We start from the raw sequence: 17,616 nt of genomic DNA on the forward strand, positions 1-17,616 counted from the left end.
CATTTTATGTCCTGAATCTGTTCCTGAAGTTCGGCGAATACGTCCCGGAACATTCTATATATATATATATATATATTTGCAAACTTATAGCTATAAGTTATAAATTCATTATAAGCTAATTTCTAAAGAATTCTTTTTTTTTTTGTTTAGTTAATTATGTAACAAATATAGTAGTAATTAAGTAACAAAATAGTTTGTTAAAAAATAATGTAAATAAAATTAATGTTGTTCAAAACACTTCTTAACACGCCTACAACGTGTTTTGAAATAATGGATATATATATCAAATAGAATTCAATATTTAAAAAATAACTTTCATCTTATCATTTTAATATTTGATAATAATTCTTATCAGTTAGTCTAAATTTTGTCGTTTTTACATAATATTTAAGAACTATTATTTAACTATTACGCGACAATTTATGGTTTTATTTTCATTATACAAAATTGTAGTAAATGTTTATAATAAACATTCATTGACGAAAACTTCTATGCGAAAGTAGAATTATTTTAATTACTAGCAAGCACGTGTTTACTAACATCAGTAAATCACCTATAACCTTGAAAATTTCCCTAATTTTAATTATCGAATTGACTTTTTTGTTATTGTTTTTGAAAACAAATAATGGATAAAACGATTTAATGATAAAAATTAGTAAAGCAAACACGTGATTGACTATACGATATAAAAAACGTCACATAGATAAAATTATAATTGAAAATCCAGTGTTAACCAGATCACAAGCTATTTTTTTGATTATCGTAATACATATAAAAAAAAAAATATCTACTGTAATTCCGTTGACTCTTTAAAAGGTTTACTTTATACACATCGTTTACTTTGTTAAATAATCTAACAAAGTAAACGTTAAATTAAAAAAAAATTAAAAAATAATAATTACTAAAAATGTAAGAAACAATTCTATAAAAGTTTTAACAATAAACGAATTTGTTATTCTAATCGAAACATAAAAATACATTTCATAATAGATCGCGTAAATATAAGATAAATTATAAATATAAAAGCAAATTATAAGATAAAAGTAGGTGTAATTAAAATCTGTATAAATTATTCCAGATACAAACATAAATAATGCTAAGATAAATATTAAATTTTAAAAATTAATGCAAAATAATTCACAGTTCAGAAGCCACTATTGGATATTATTTTGCGGACATGTTTATTTAACGTTGAAAATAGAACTTTTACGAAAATAGACCTTTTTCTTTAATTAGTGATATTTAAAAGATAAAAAAGCCGAAAACACAGTTGTAGGACTTTCCCGTCACGTGGCTTTTTTCTGATGCACGGCTTACACACACAACTTAATTTAAAATATTTATCATTTTATTTAAATATAATATTTTTTTTTTTGGTTTATTTAATTCAATGATTCTAACTAAAGCGCGCGCGCGCATAGCGTTATTTCATTCGTGCGGGTGTAGCGGTACTAGCGGCCACTTTAAGTACTTTTTTACTTTTTTACTTTAAATGATATTCAATTATTTAATTATACCGCTCACCTGTAACGTTACAACATAGAAGACGACTACAGGAGCTACGTCAGAGCTACAGTAGCGCTTCTTGTGTTGAGAGGGGTACTAATGACACGCTATACCCACTAGTTTATTTAAAGCATTTTTTTGGGTGGCGGTGCGATTTTGCAAATATTACATTATTTTTTAATCGTTAACAAATGTACCCAAGTTAAAATATAACATTAATTAGGTGAAACATTATTATCTCGAGATTTCACCTAATTAATGTTATATTTTAACTTGGGTACATTTGTTAACGATTAAAAAATAATGTAATATTTGCAAAATCGCACCGCCACCCAAAAAAATGCTTTAAATAAACTAGTGGGTAAGATAATAAGGATGATCTTGCTCTATCTAGAGCCTCATTCGCTTGACCATTTAAATTGAAAATTTTACGGCATCAATGCCCCATATGTAATAGAAGTAATCTGTCCAAGTTTGGTCAAAATCAGTCGAGTAGTTCTGGAGATACAGTGAAGCCTCCACAAAACGGAAAACTCCTCAAAACGTACGGTTTCCCAAGTACCGATATATTTTTAAAGAAATTAATCTCTTCATGACGGAAAACTCTGCAATACGGAAACGGAAAGGAAATATAGGTTTTACTTTTAATTTTGCGTATTAATCTCGTCCCATATGACAGAAAGAAATTAAAAAAAAAAAAAAGATTGTACATTCCATGATTTGCAAATTATAAATTCGGTAGTTTATTATTATTATTATGGTAACTGTTGTTTATCTAATTATACGCCACATTCTTGGCTCCAAACTTCCGGCATATAAGCCGACGGTCATTAATAAAATTTGATAGCGGGTGGCAGCTTATATAATAAACCTATGTACAGTTCTGAGAATAATTTTATTCAGTTCCTTGAACACCCTGGTAAGCAGCAGTGTAGTTTCCATTTTGTCGTAGAAATCAATTGTTGTAGTTTCGCGTTCTTTTTGTTGTCTGTTAAGAATTTAAATACAGTACATACGTGGCTTTATGTTTAGTTTAATTAACGCTTTAAAAACTGTATCTTATTTTCGTTTTAGTTACGTGCGATTTTCTTCCTTTAAAATGCTCGTAATTATGCTGAGAAAAAATACTTTACGTTTAAAGGACAAAATAGAGGTTATTAATTGAAGTTAGTAAGAACTTTAATTGTGGAAAACAAAAATTTACGACATTTTAAAAAATAAAGATACAATTAAGGAAGAATGGTTGAAGGATGAAAGGAATGCTAATTGTAGACGGCAGACTAAAAGCAAAAACGAAGAAATAAATTCAATTTTATTTAAACGGTTCACACATGCAAGATCAAAAAATCTTCCTATTTCGTGCTTATCCTGCAAAAAAAGCGAAAAAAATTGCACTTAAGTTAGCAGTTATTACATTTAGCACTTCTAATGGACGGTTAGAAAAATTTCGTGTGAGGCATTCTATTTCTTAAAATAAAATTTAAGGCGAGGCTAAAGATGTAGACACAAGTAACAGTTATCCACTGGGAAAATAAAAAAAAAGAAATAGCCGCAGGTTACGAACCAATAAATATTGGTAATTGCAATGAAACCGATTTATTTTTTTCGAGCTTTACCGAACAAAACACTGTGTTTCAAAACTGAAAAGTGTATTGGAGGCAAATAATCAAAAGAAAGACTGATTGTTCTGGTGTGCAATTTTGCGGATGGCACATTACTTTAACTATTGGTGATAGGTAAATCTTGGAAGCCTCGCTGTTTCAAAAATATCGTTGAGTTTCCACCGGACCGGTACGAAAATAAAAAGTCTTGGATTACGTCTAACATAATGGAAAAATGACTATATAATTTCAATGAAAAAATGGCTAGTGAAAATAGAAATATTCTACTGTTTTTAGATAATGCGTCGTGTCATCGTCATAGAAATTATTCTAACATAAAACTTGTGTTCTTCCTCGAAACACAACTATTGTAACTCAACCGATGAATCAGGGGGTTATTAAAAACATAAAAATTCATTATCGGAAACACATTCTGCAGTAGCGACTGCAGAATGAGTCGCCAATACAGATTCATGTACATCTGTTCAAGAACTGACGCGTAAAACTTCTGGATGCACTAAGGTGGCTCTCTTCATCGTACAAACAAATTACGAATAACTGTGTTAAAAATGAGTTTAAAGAAGCTAGTTTCTGCACGGAAACCGATAAAGATTATGCTCCCGATAGTGTACTTCGCGCAATACAACAATATTATAAGTTGAATTTTTGTTGCAAGAAAGTGTGGTCAAACATAGATCTATGCTGAAGACTACGTGGGCAACCGAAGAAGGATTTCAGAGTGTAGATGAAATTGTTTCGTCTGAAACTTGCAAGATTAACGAAAGTTCAGAAGAAAAAGAAGAAGGACAAGAATAGGACATAGAAAACAAAATTAACAATTTCGGAGAAGCCTTGGATATGGTCGCACAGCTGAAGAATACGCGATTCGTATAAAGACCGATGATTTGCGACAGAAAATTTTAACCGCTAGAAATATTACTGAAAACTAAAGTTCTAAAAGTAAATTTTTGAAACAGAAAATTCTACCTAACTATTTTAGAAAATGATTTTATTTTAGAATTAATATCAGATCATGTTGTGTTTTAGGCTAAGTGAATTTTTTCTATTTATCTGTATTACTTGAAGTGAAGTGTATAATTATTGTAAACGAAAGTTCCAAGGGTGTTACTGATACAAAACTATACTTGATTATTTTAGAAAATGATTTATTTTAGAATTAGTGTTAGATGTTGTGTTTGAACTTTCTAACAATATGTCTTCTAATTAAGCGTAACCTTTAAATGAAAAATTATTAACTTGTAAAAATAAAAAAATTCCTCTTTTAGTGAAACCGAACAATTTTTGAAAATTATTGGTTAATGTTCTCTATATAAAGTATAATTTGCGAATTATTCAAACGTTTATCCTTGTCTAACTTCATTTTACATTTGTATAATTCATAGCACAGGCCTCACGATAAATTAACTGGATTTTTAAAAACTCCGCAAGACGGAAACCTTTTCAAAACTGAATTCTTATTCGGTCCCATCAGATTCCGTTTTAGGGAGGTTTTACTATATAAGGTGATTTAGGGTGCGACACCTAAAACCGAACACACGATTATTTTTTTCCTGTTTAGCCTCCGGTAACTACCGTTTAGATAATTCTTCAGAGGATGAATGAGGATGATATGTATGAGTGTAAATGAAGTGTATTATTGAACATTCTCAGTTCAACCATTCCTGAGATGTGTGGTTAATTGAAACCCAACCACCAAAGAACACCGGTATCCACGATCTAGTATTCAAATCCGTGTAAAAATAACTGACTTTACTAGGGCTTGAACGCTAGAACTCTCGACGTCCAAATCAGCTGATATGGGAAGACGCGTTCACCACTAGACCAACCAGGTGGGTTATACATACACATTTGAACATCTGAAAAATTTACATCCGGTGTTTGGTTTTTTAGGTTCCTTAGGTGTCAAAACGACAAGATCCGGTGAAATCCGCATATGCACTAATTCGACCCATTATAAAACTTTCCCTTTTAGAGCTATAGATCTGATGTAGCGGTATCTAGACGGGAAAGTAACAAATTAAATAACTTCTTATATTTTTTCTTTTTTTTTATTGTTATTATTGAATAATTATTATTTATCGTAAAATCTTTTTACAATAGGAGATTAATAATTATTAATAAATCAATATAATTAAATTAAAAAAAAAGTTCGAAAAGGGAGATGAAGTCGAATTTGAAACGATGTGCTTTCCCCTTGTAAGATCCAAATATTTCATTAATTAAAATTTTATTTGGTTATAGTTCTGGAACCAATGAAAATAAGTACCGCTAAAAATAAGTATCGCTGAAAAACTCTCAATGAAGGATTTTCTTACTGCAGTTAAGAAAAAGTCCAAAATCCAAATTATTTAGGAGTTTGGGCTTTTTTGGACACATTTGGTTCAATCGATTGCAATCAAAAGGGGAGGTGCACAACTAGATGTTAGAACAATCCGAAATCAAAAATTTATTTCAACATCCTACGGCTAATAGTTTTTGAGTTTTGTTAGATACATACGAACAGACGTCACGCGGAAACTAATCAAAATTGATTCAGAGATGGTCCAAATGGATATTTCCGTTGAAATCTGAAAACCGAAATTTTTGGCGATCGCAATACTTTCTTTACTTCGTACAAGGAAGTAAAAAGAATATATTCACGTTAATTATGGAACTTGCAGCTGGTTATTTTGACAACACAGTACTGGTAAAATATTTCAATTCTTTTCAACTGGGTCTTCAAAAAAGGCAAGACCTTTGAGCCTTTGGTGGGCTATGACCTCCAAGAACACCCCTAGATCTGCCTCTGATTCGTTGTACCATGTTCGTCTCTTCTACTGACTAAACTTTAAAGATATTCATAGCTTCCACTTCCTTTTAAAAGGAATTCTTCCTGAAGATGTTCTAATTTCTTTGCTCTTTTCCTAACGTTTTTGTACTTTCTACTGATCTTTTTGGAAATCTTATTATCTTAATCTGGCTGTTTAAGGCCTTACTTTTGTAAGTACATCCCTACATCCCTAACAATTTGTTTTACATATTCCAAACGTGGCCTGCCTACACAATTTTTTCCTTCTACCTGTCCTTCCAATATTAAAGCGACTATTCCAGGATGCCTTAGTATGTGGCCTATAAGTCTGTCTCTTCTTTTAACTATATTTTTCCAAATGCTTCTTTCTTCATCTATTTGCCGCAATACCTCTTCGTTTGTCACTTTATCCACCAATCTGATTTTTAACATTCTCCTATAGCACCGCATTTCAAAAGCTTCTAATCTTTTCTTCTCAGATACTCCGATTGTCCAAGTTTCACTTCCACAATTATATAATAATCTCTTAAATATGATCTTTATCTAATACACAATAGCGAAAGTTTGAGGCGGTTCTGTTCGTTTTCAACAGCATCACGCGAAAACCGACCGATTGATTGCTTTTAAATTTTCAGGATACATTTGTTATTTCCGGAAAGGTTTTAAGCCATACATCGAGGCCCTAGCCCCTTTGAGGATGAAGTTGTTCCCTTAGACGGTGACTGAATACCATATTTTAACATATTTTTCAACATTTTTCGTTTTTCTACATAAAAATAAGAGACTATGCATTTTATAGCATGTACGGTTTTCAGCTCTTTACCTTGACCCCTTCCCGGGGTTTAGGATATTCTATGGTAATGGAAAGGGGAATCAAAAGGGGTATATATTCATCTACAGCAGGAGCTTCTACATCAATAACTAGGAAAACTTTGGACGAAAGACAGTTTTTCAGGCTTTAATTGTTATTTATCTGTATTTTTCTCACAACCAGAAGAATAACGAACATAGTGGGGGTCCAGACGGGGTCCTGGCTAAACAGAAAGAGCGATCGAAGCGAATCCTGACCGGTTAGTTTAATATACTGATTATAATTCCGTTTTCGTTTTAAAGAGGCGATGAAGAAAGTTAAACAAAATAAGTTTTTTTTTCAAAACAATTTTTTGGTTGATAATAAAAAATCTAAAAAATGAATTATTTAAAATGGTTTAAAAATTTTCTTGAGTTGTACCTTATGATGGCGTTTATTATTAAGATTATTACTGTTTTTCTTCTTTTTTTTTTACAGAAAAAGAAGAAACATCCTTCGACAAACGGTGTAGTTATTACTTCAACAAACAATACTGTGCCGCCAACAAAAGAGCATGAGTTGAATTCACTTATTACTGAAGCTCATCATACCAATGTTATCGGCCTAACAAAAGTAAGTAATAAACACATAATAATAAATGAACTAGAAATGTTTGTTCTATGTTTCAATATAATTTTGATGTTTTATTAATTTTTTTTTTTTATACATTCTTAACTATCACAATTTGGAGTAGACTTAACCATTGTGGTACTATAACATAAGCTATCAAGTAAAAACAAGAAAACGAGATTTAATAAGAGCAAAGATAAAATTCCTTAATTTTAATATTAATTAATTACATATCTTTGCCATTGTTATAGATCTTGGAAATTGCAAATAACTTAAAACGGTATAAAAAACAATTTTTACCTGGCTTCCCGATTTCTTCGACTGCAAAAGATGCATCTCCTGCTTTTAAAACATGTTTTAAATAAAATTATGTTAAAATATATTTATTATATGTATAGATATTAACATTTATAAAAATAAATGTAATTTTAAATTTCCGTATTCATGTATTCTGACCGAGCAGAGTTCACTGAAGAATTGGTCAACATAGAGAAAAGGGGGAAAATTTACATATGTGATAATTATTTTATTTCCTAACGTGTACGTTGCAATCTGTTCATCTAGTGAACAATAAGAACACCCCCTCCCACCACCGAGATGAAAATGAGTAAGTAAAAAACTGTGTAGTCTTGTACAAACTCAGATCGAACGTTCCTTAGACGCGTAGTTAACTGATTTCCAACCACCAAAATACACCGGTATCCGATATCGTGTTTCAAATCCGTATAAAAATAACAAACTTTTACTAGAGTTTGAACCCAGAATCTTCGACTTTCAAAAAAAGCTGTTAACTGATTTGCGACGCGAGTTAACCATTAGACCAGCCCGGTGGGGTAAATGAGATTTCTCTAACGAAAATTTTGTTAAACACTGATTTAACAAAATTTTCGTAAATATTAGACTGGAATATTACCATAATACAAACAAAGACATCTTTAATTTGATTGCTTTATTTATCTGAACAACCAGTTTGCTTTTTTATGCAAATAACTTCTTCTGTTATAATAAAAGCAGTTTTATGGAAATTGAAATTAGTAACTTGGTACAATTTTTATTTAGTATCATGAATTTTTTTTTCAATGTATTATGTAATTTAAAAAACCTATTACGTTCCCAAATTTATAATTAAAATGAATAATTGGACAGAAAAAGGTTAGTGAAGGAAAAAACAAATTTCATAGAAATCTGGACCGGTTTTATTTTTATTATTTTTTTTGTCTTCAGTCATTTGACTGGTTTGATGCAGCTCTCCAAGATTCCCTATCTAGTGCTAGTCGTTTCATTCAGTATACCCTCTACATCCTACATCCCTAACAATTTGTTTTACATATTCCAAACGTGGCCTGCCTACACAAGTTTTTCCTACTACCTGTCCTTCCAATATTAAAACGACTATTCCAGGGTGCCTTAGTATGTGGCCTATAAGTCTGTCTCTTCTTTTAACTATATTTTTCCAAACGCTTCTTTCTTCATCTATTTGCCGCAATACCTCTTCATTTGTCACTTTATCCGCCCGTCTGATGTTTAACATTCTCCTATAGCGTCACATTTCAAAAGCTTCAATCTTTTCTATCTCAGATACTCCGATTGTCCAAGTTTCACTTCCATATAAAGCGACACTCCAAACATACACTTTCAAAAATCTTTTCCTAACGTTTAAATTAATTTATGATGTAAACAATATATATTTCTTACTGAAGGCTCGTTTCGCTTGTGCTATTCGGCATTTTATATCGCTCCTGCTTCGTCCATCTTTAGTAATTCTACTTCCCAAATAACAAAATTCTTCTACCTCCGTAATCTTTTATCCTCATATTTTCACATTCAGTGGTCCATCTTTGTTATTTCTACTACATTTCATTACTTTTGTTTTGGTCTTGTTTATTTTCATGCGATAGTTCTTGCGTAGGACTTCATCTATGCCGTTCATTGTTTCTTCTAAATCCTTTTTACTCTCGGCTAGAATTACTATATCATTAGCAAATCGTAGCGTCTTTATCTTTTGACCTTGTACTGTTACTCCGAATCTAAATAGTTCTTTAAAATCATTAACTGCTAGTTCCACGTAAAGATTAAAAAGTAACGGAGATAGGGAACATCCTTGTCTGACTCCCTTTCCTATTACAGCTTCTTTCTTATGTTCTTCAATTATTACTGTTGCTGTTTGGTCCTGCACATGTTAGCAATTGTTCTTCTATCTCTGTATTTGAACCCTAATTTTTTTTAAATGCTGAACATTTTATTCCAGTCTACGTTATCGAATGCCTTTTCTAGGTCTATAAACGCCAAGTATGTTGGTTTGTTTTTCTTTAATCTTCCTTCTACTATTAACCTGAGGCCTAAAATTGCTTCCCTTGTCCCTATACTTTTCCTGAAACCAAATTGGTCTTCTCCTAACACTTCTTCCACTCTCCTCTCAATTCTTCTGTATAGAATTCTAGTTAAGATTTTCGATGCATGACTAGTTAAACTAATTGTTCAGTATTCTTCACATTTATATGCCCCTGCTTTCTTTGGCATCATGACTAAAACACTGTTTTTGAAGTCTGACGGAAATACCCGTTTTCGTACATATTACACACCAGTTTATATAATCTATCAATCGCTTCCTCACCTTCACTGCGCAGTAATTCTACAGGTATTCCGTCTATTCCAGAAGCCTTTTTGCCATTTAAATCTGTTAATGCTCTCTTTAATTCAGATCTCTGTATTGTTTCCCCCATTACATCCTCCTCAACTTCCTCTTCTTCCTCTATAACACCATTTTCTAATTTATTTCCTCCGTATAACTCTTCAATATATTTCACCCATCTATCGACTTTACCTTTCGTATTATATATTGGTGTACCATCTTTGTTTAACACATCATTAGGTTTTAATTTATGTACCCCAAAAATTTCCTTAACTTCCTGTACGCTCCGTCTATTTTACCAATGTTCATTTCTCTTTCCCCTTCTGACCACTTTTCTTTAATCCACTCTTCTTTCGCCAGTTTGCACTTCCTGTTTATAGCATTTCTTAATTGCCGATAGTTCCTTTTACTTTCTTCATCAGTAGCATTCTTATATTTTCTACGTTCATCCATCACCTGCAATATATCGTCTGAAACCCAAGGTTTTCTACCGGTTCTCTTTATTCCGCCTAAGTTTGCTTCTGCTGATTTAAGAATTTCCTTTTTAACATTCTCCCATTCTTCTTCTACATTTTCTACCTTATCTTTTTTACTCAGACCTCTTGCGATGTCCTCCTCAAAAATCTTCTTTACCTCCTCTTCCTCAAGCTTCTCTAAATTCCACCGATTCATCTGACACCTTTTCTTCAGGTTTTTAAACCCCAATCTACATTTCATTATCACCAAATTACGGTCGCTATCAATATCTGCTCCAGGGTAAGTTTTGCAGTCAACGTGTTGATTTCTAAATCTTTGCTTAACCATTATATAATCTATCTGATACCTTGCAGTATCGCCTGGCCTTTTCCAAGTGTATATTTTCTCTATTATGATTTTTAAATTGGGTGTTGGCAATTACTAAATTATACTTCGTGCAAAACTCTATAAGTCGGTCCCCTCTTTCATTCCTTTTGCCCAGCCCGTATTCACCCACTATATTTCCTTCCTCGCCTTTTCCAATGCTTGCATTCCAATCTCCAACTATTATTAAATTTTCATCTTCTTTTACGTGTTTAATTGCTTCATTAATCTCGTCGTATACACACTCTACCTCATCATCATAATCATGGGCGCTTGTAGGCATAAAGACGTTAATAATCGTTGTCGGTTTAGGTTTTGATTTTATCCTTATTACAATGATTCTATCGCTATGCGTTTTGAAATACTCTACTCTCTTCCCTATCTTCTTGTTCATTACACTGGACAGTTTATTACAAAAGAAAACGTTTGTTTTAAAGTCCTTCAAAACTTATAGATAAATAACAACGAATCTGTGTTATTTTATACGCTTTCTTGTAACTATAGTACTCAAGATGGAAACAGTATCAATATGTATCAGGAGACTGGTGGGTAATAAAAACTATATAAAATAGAAGTTTATTGTTTTTCCTTGAACTTTCAATTTTTATAGTCTGTAACTTTATTATTGTTTTATTTTCTGAATGAGATTATCGTGAAGGCAAAAATCTACAACCTTTAAAGTTTAAAGGTGTTTTCAATTAAAAATAAAAAAGTAATAAAAGTTCTTTGTAACATAAATAATCGAAAATATAAAATTTAAATTATAATTTTGTGAGAGCTTAAGACATTTTATTTTATTCGGTTTTTTATTGATTTTATAAGTAGGAGTTCCTAAAGCACTCCTTCTTCTCAATAATTTGTACCATAAAGTTTTCGTATTTATTATTTGAAATTTAGAGCAGAAATCTAGCCGAGATTTTTAGGTAGCCGTAACTCCTAAAGCGTTCGAGACCTTAGTTTAAATTGCGATGAACATTTTTCATTATTTTGATTACGTGTATAAAGCGTGGCAAGGCGCTCTGAAACACTTGGTAAATTACCATTTACTTGATGGAAGTAAATAATTTCTACAGATAATTATCTTTGAAAGTGCGACAACTATTTTTTAATTTTTTTTTTTTTTAAGAAAATTGCTTATAAAATCACTTACTTTGCTTAATAATCTACATTTTTAGAGTTATATGGACGAAATCTTTCGTCAGTCGTAATTCGAAAATAAAAAGCGTTTCAGTCTTAGGTTTATTTAAAATGTTTTCATTAGTTTAATAAGAGAAATACGAACATAAAATATGAAAGAAAACTCCACAAACATCCGGTATAAATTATGATTTTAGATATAAAATTAAAAAAAAGAAATTATTTATTACTAACCGGTACTCACGGCTTTGCACGCTAACTACGATTGTTGTAGCAATTTTAGAGTTTATAAATCGTAAATAGTAAGCATAAAATATTTCTTATTGTGATTTATGAATATCCAAAGTACGAAATAATAGATCAATTAATCATGTGTCATTGATACATAAAATCAATATTTGATAATTTTGAAACATTTACAAACATGCAGTAACACGATTCATATAAATAAAGAGATAGAAGAAGATTTATTTCTTTATAATACTGCTGATAGTATTTTTATACAATTTTTACACCAGCGCCTTGTTATGAACTGTATCTTTGCTTCTTTCGTTAACACAGCAAATAAAGAGCTCAATGCTCGTGCTTATTTTAGAATATGCCACACATGACAGACAAGCTGCCCATGAGAAAAACAAGCAGCTCATAAATCTACACCAGCTGTTAGTAAAATTTGATCTTGTAACTTTTTGATGGTCAATGCAAAACATATTAACTGGAAACTGGAATTTTTTTAAATTGAAACTGAAACTTATTAGGTCTGACTGGAATTATAGGAATAAATAATGTTGTTTGTCGTAGCCTGTTAAAATAGCCGCTTCGATAATATGTTGTTTTAGAGACTTAACAGAGATAGAAGAACAACTTAAAAAATGCGATAAATTATTCCATCTAACATAATACAATATTATAGTGAAATTTATGATCGACCTACAATCGACACAGAAAATGCGTAAAAAGAGATCGTCGACTAAATTTCTATATACTGTTTAATACGAAATTATATTACCTACTTTATAAAACAGATACAACATAACATTAATCAGTTTGAGAAGTATTCAATTTTTTATTTTCTAATATATAAAAAAAGATCTTTACAGACTTTAGTCTATAACCCTTATAATGGGGTTATACTTCCGACTTAATAACCGGAAGTGATAACTAATAACATAATGACCCTGATTCAAGAAAATGACATGTTGCACAGTATTGTTAAATGGTATATTATGTTAATTTTATTTGAAAATTATTTTAAGAATACATTTAAGCATTTCAAGAATTATTTTGTTTTTATTTATTTTTTTAGTTTTTTGAGACAGTTATTTTTGTAATATTTATTTTTTTACAAAAATGTTATTCCGGGCCATGATAACACCAAAGCGTTTATCGCCCACCAAAAACACACAATAACCAAATTATTTTAAGCTAATAAATTTTATAATTAAAATATTATTCCCTTAATTGTTGTACAATCTTTTATAACAGATAACTGAGTGTTACATAAATATCACGACTAATGTTTTATAGAAAAAGTTAAAAAACTGTTGGGGGGGAGATAAAACATGAATAAGAAGAATACCTTAACCTTTTGATCTGTTATTATTACAATTAAATAGTATATTTTTTATCTTGTTCACGGATGATAATTGATATAATTATCTATTGTTATCCTTATATACATTTTTATCGCAAAAAACAAAATCCATTAACTGCCAATTTATTTAATAAGCTTATTGAAATAATATTTACCGACTCTTTTGCGACTAGATAATTATCTAGTTTTGATATCCACTGTGTTTATTAATTACACAACATCGGGTTCACGCTACGTCATAGTTATTTATAAACCTATAGTTAAATTTAAGTCATAAGTACAAATTTACGTAAAAACCCCTGAAAAAAACTGTAGCTGCTGAGAACTTCTCCCTCGTCAGACTGCTATTTAAAAAGAAAATTAAGTGAAACATTAATAATACGTTATGGAACGAGCATCAAATAATAGCCATTAATGCACAAGCGCAAAGTAAGTTACGTCAAGAGCGTTGGCGAGCGTCGTAAACTTCGCAATACAGCATTAATGGCTATTATAGAAAGTTGCATACCGTATTTTTTCTACGGCCGAAAAAATATTAGGATTATTGATTTAAATCAATGATAAATTTTTAGAGATAAATTGTTAAAGAACAATTTAGATTCGGATTAACAGTACAAGGTGAAAAGATAAAGATGCTACGATATGCTGATGATATAGTAATTCTAGTCGAGAGTAAAAAGGATTTAGAAGAAACAATGAACGGCATAGATGAAGTCCTACGCAAGAACTATCGCATGAAAATAAACAAGAACAAATCAAAAGTAATGAAATGTAGTAGAAATAACAAAGATGGACCACTGAATGTGAAAATAGGAGGAGAAAAGATTATGGAGGTAGAAGAATTTTGTTATTTGGGAAGTAGAATTACTAAAGATGGACGAAGCAGGAGCGATATAAAATGCTGAATAGCACAAGCTAAACGAGCCTTCAGTAAGAAATATAATGTACCCTTGAATGAATGTACTCAAAATTAATGATCGTCAGTGTGTTTAATAATTTACGAAAGTTTCTTAATCCAGTTAGAAGATATGAAGAAAAGAACAGGACAATATATATATATATATATATATATATATATATATAATGTATTGGCCTGATGAATGATAAAATTGAATTGTTTTTTTTTGTTGTTGACAAATGTATCCTGACGAGTATGTTAATTTGATTCTATTAACATACTGCATATAATATGTATTGTATAGCTATACTACCCTACTAACCGGCATTTGAACGTGTGTGTGTGTGTGTGTGTGTGTGTGTGTGTGTGTGTGTGTGTGTGTGTGTGTGTGTGTGTGTGTGTGTGTGTGAGTGTGTCCATCCCCCTTAACTTAGCACATAACACATCAGTAGTCCGAGTGATGTCATTCCGTACAACAATAAATAATAATGTGCTCATATAAGTCACCGGAATGTACCGACCACTAGCGGAAAATTCCGATTCGTTAGTACATGTCTCGTGGTGGTCAGGTATATGCTTGTTTCATTAATAAAAGAAAGTAATTAGTTAATATTTAGCAGTAAAAAAAATAATTTTCTATTTAGCGGGAGAGATTCGTTTGTGAGCAACCACCCGGCGCATCACGCGTTACATTCTGGCCAATAGCAGCAGCTGAACTAACTAATACCTCACATGGACACAAATAAGACTAAACGAACAAGACGGCGTCGCTAAGGCAACTTCCTGTGGTCAATTCGGCTAGCGTTAAACATTACATTTCTATTAAAAATGATTAAATTCTATATCTACTCACTCCTTAAGCCTATTTCAAATATAAAAACACTAAAATGTTCAGAAAAAGTATTCTCTGCACATTAATATTTCTTTTCTTTAAATATTTCTGTAAAATACTTAATATTGTCACAAACATGAGGATACGAACGCGTCGTGGGTCTAGAGGGCAGAACCCCTTGATTAGACGGTCCAACGCGCGAAACGACCTTGACCTCCTAGTACGGTGTAAAATTACACGTCTGAAGCACTTTCAATTATTAATACCAAATAACCTTCTACCCAACCAATAAGAAATAATCCACGCAGAACAAATTTAAAATTCTATATTAAAAAACGTGAAAAATAAAAATATGTAAGATAACAAATTTATCTTAAAAAACAAAATTTAGAACAACCTTTCCCAGTTTAAAGCCCGCAGAACTTTTATTTTTTATCTCCCGACCCAAAGGAGGAAGAAGAGGAAGTTGAAGAGGATGAAATGGGAGAGACAATACTGAGATCTGAATTTAAGAGAGCATTAAAAGATATAAATGGCAGAAAGGCTGCTGGAATAGACGGAATACCTGTAGAATTACTGCGCAGTGCAGATGAGGAAGCGATTGATAGATTATACAAACTGGTGTGTAATATTTATGAAAAAGGGAAATTCCGTCAGACTTCAAAAAAAGTGTTATAGTTATGATACCAAAGAAAGCAGGGGCAGAAAAATGTGAAGAATACAGAACTATTAGTTTAACTAGTCATGCATCAAAAATCTTAACTAGAATTTTATACAGAAGAATTGAGAGGAGAGTGGAAGAAGTGTTAGGAGAAGACCAATTTAGTTTCAGGAAAGTATAGGGACAAGGGAAGCAATTTTAGGCCTCAGATTAATAGTAGAAGGAAGATTAAAGAAAAACAAACCAACATACTTGGCATCTATACACTTAGAAAAGCCATTCGATAACGTAGACTGGAATAAAATGTTCAGCATTTTAAAAAAATTAGGGTTCAAATACAGAGATAAAAGCGCAATTGCTAACATTTACAGCAACCAAACATCAACGGTAATAATTGAAGAACATAAGAAAGAAACCGTAATAAAAAAGGGAGTCCGACAAGGATGTTCCCTATCCCGGTAATGATGTTAAAGGACAATTTAGATTCGGAGTAACAGTACAAGGTGAAAAGATAAAGATGCTACGATTTGTTGATGATATAGTAATTCTAGCCGAGAGTAAAAATGATTTAGAAGGAACAATGAATAGCATGGTTGAAGTCCTACGAAAGAAATATCGCATGTAAATAAACAAGAACAAAACAAAAGTAATGAAATGTAGTAGAAATAACAAAGATGGACCACTGAATGTGAAAATATGAGGAGAAAAGATCATGGAAGTAGAAGAATTTTGTTATTTGGGAAGTAGAATTACTAAAGATGGACGAAGCAGGAGCGATATAAAATGCCGAATAGCACAAGCTAAACGAGCCTTCAGTAAGAAATATAATTTGTTTACATCAAAAATTAATTTAAATGTCAGGAAAAGATTTTTGAAAGTGTATGTTTGGAGTGTCGCTTTATATGGAAGTGAAACTTGGACGATCGGAGTATCTGAGAAGAAAAGATTAGAAGCTTTTGAAATGCGGTGCTATAGGAGAATGTTAAAAATCAGACGGGTGGATAAAGTGACAAATAAAGAGGTATTGCGGCAAATAGATGAAGAAAGAAGCATTTGGAAAAATAGAGTTAAAAGAAGAGACAAACTTATAGGCCACATACTAAGGCATCCTGGAATATCACTTTAATATTGGAAGGACAGGTAGAAGGAAAAAATTGTGTAGGCAGTCCACGTTTGGAATATGTAAAACAAATTGTTAGGGATGTAGGATGTAGAGGGTATACTGAAATGAAACGACTAGCACTAGATAGGGAACCGTGGAGAGCTGCATCAAACCAGTCAAATGACTGAAGACAAAAAAAAATTGTTCCTTTCAAATAATAAATTCATTAATCTTATTAGGGGACTAAAGTAATGATGGACTTTTTAAATTTTTTTTAAATTCCTTGAGTGTCAGTAATATTTTAAATTATTATAAATGGATTAATTACTATATAATGTTAATCTTTTAACAAACTGTAGTCATAAATGGCTTTATGATTTGGAATGCTTTATTATCTAATTTTGTGTAATATTTATTTAAATCGCAAGGATAGATTTACAGAAAAAAACGGCTTAGTTGATATTATATGTTATTTCGTCTATAATATTATTCTGCCTTCTTTTCATTGTAATAAGAAAAATTCGATCCGTATTTTCCTGGATGTTATCTAAAAAATAATTGCATATCGTGTAAACGAAAAGGAA

At 31.4% G+C, this 17,616-nt stretch overlaps 1 protein-coding gene across 1 annotated transcript in view; it reads left to right on the forward strand.

The window, feature by feature from the left end:
• LOC142331422 (metal cation symporter ZIP8-like) overlaps window positions 1-17,616 on the forward strand; it is a 235,734-nt gene that overhangs the window by 158,040 nt on the left and 60,078 nt on the right. The window contains exon 5 of the mRNA XM_075377310.1: window positions 7,205-7,339. Within this exon, the coding sequence (XP_075233425.1) occupies window positions 7,205-7,339 (135 nt within the window). The remainder of the gene's footprint in view (window positions 1-7,204; window positions 7,340-17,616) is intronic.

Source organism: Lycorma delicatula, chromosome 10 (assembly GCF_047948215.1).
Source record: "Lycorma delicatula isolate Av1 chromosome 10, ASM4794821v1, whole genome shotgun sequence".
Lineage (NCBI taxonomy): Eukaryota > Metazoa > Arthropoda > Insecta > Hemiptera > Fulgoridae > Lycorma > Lycorma delicatula.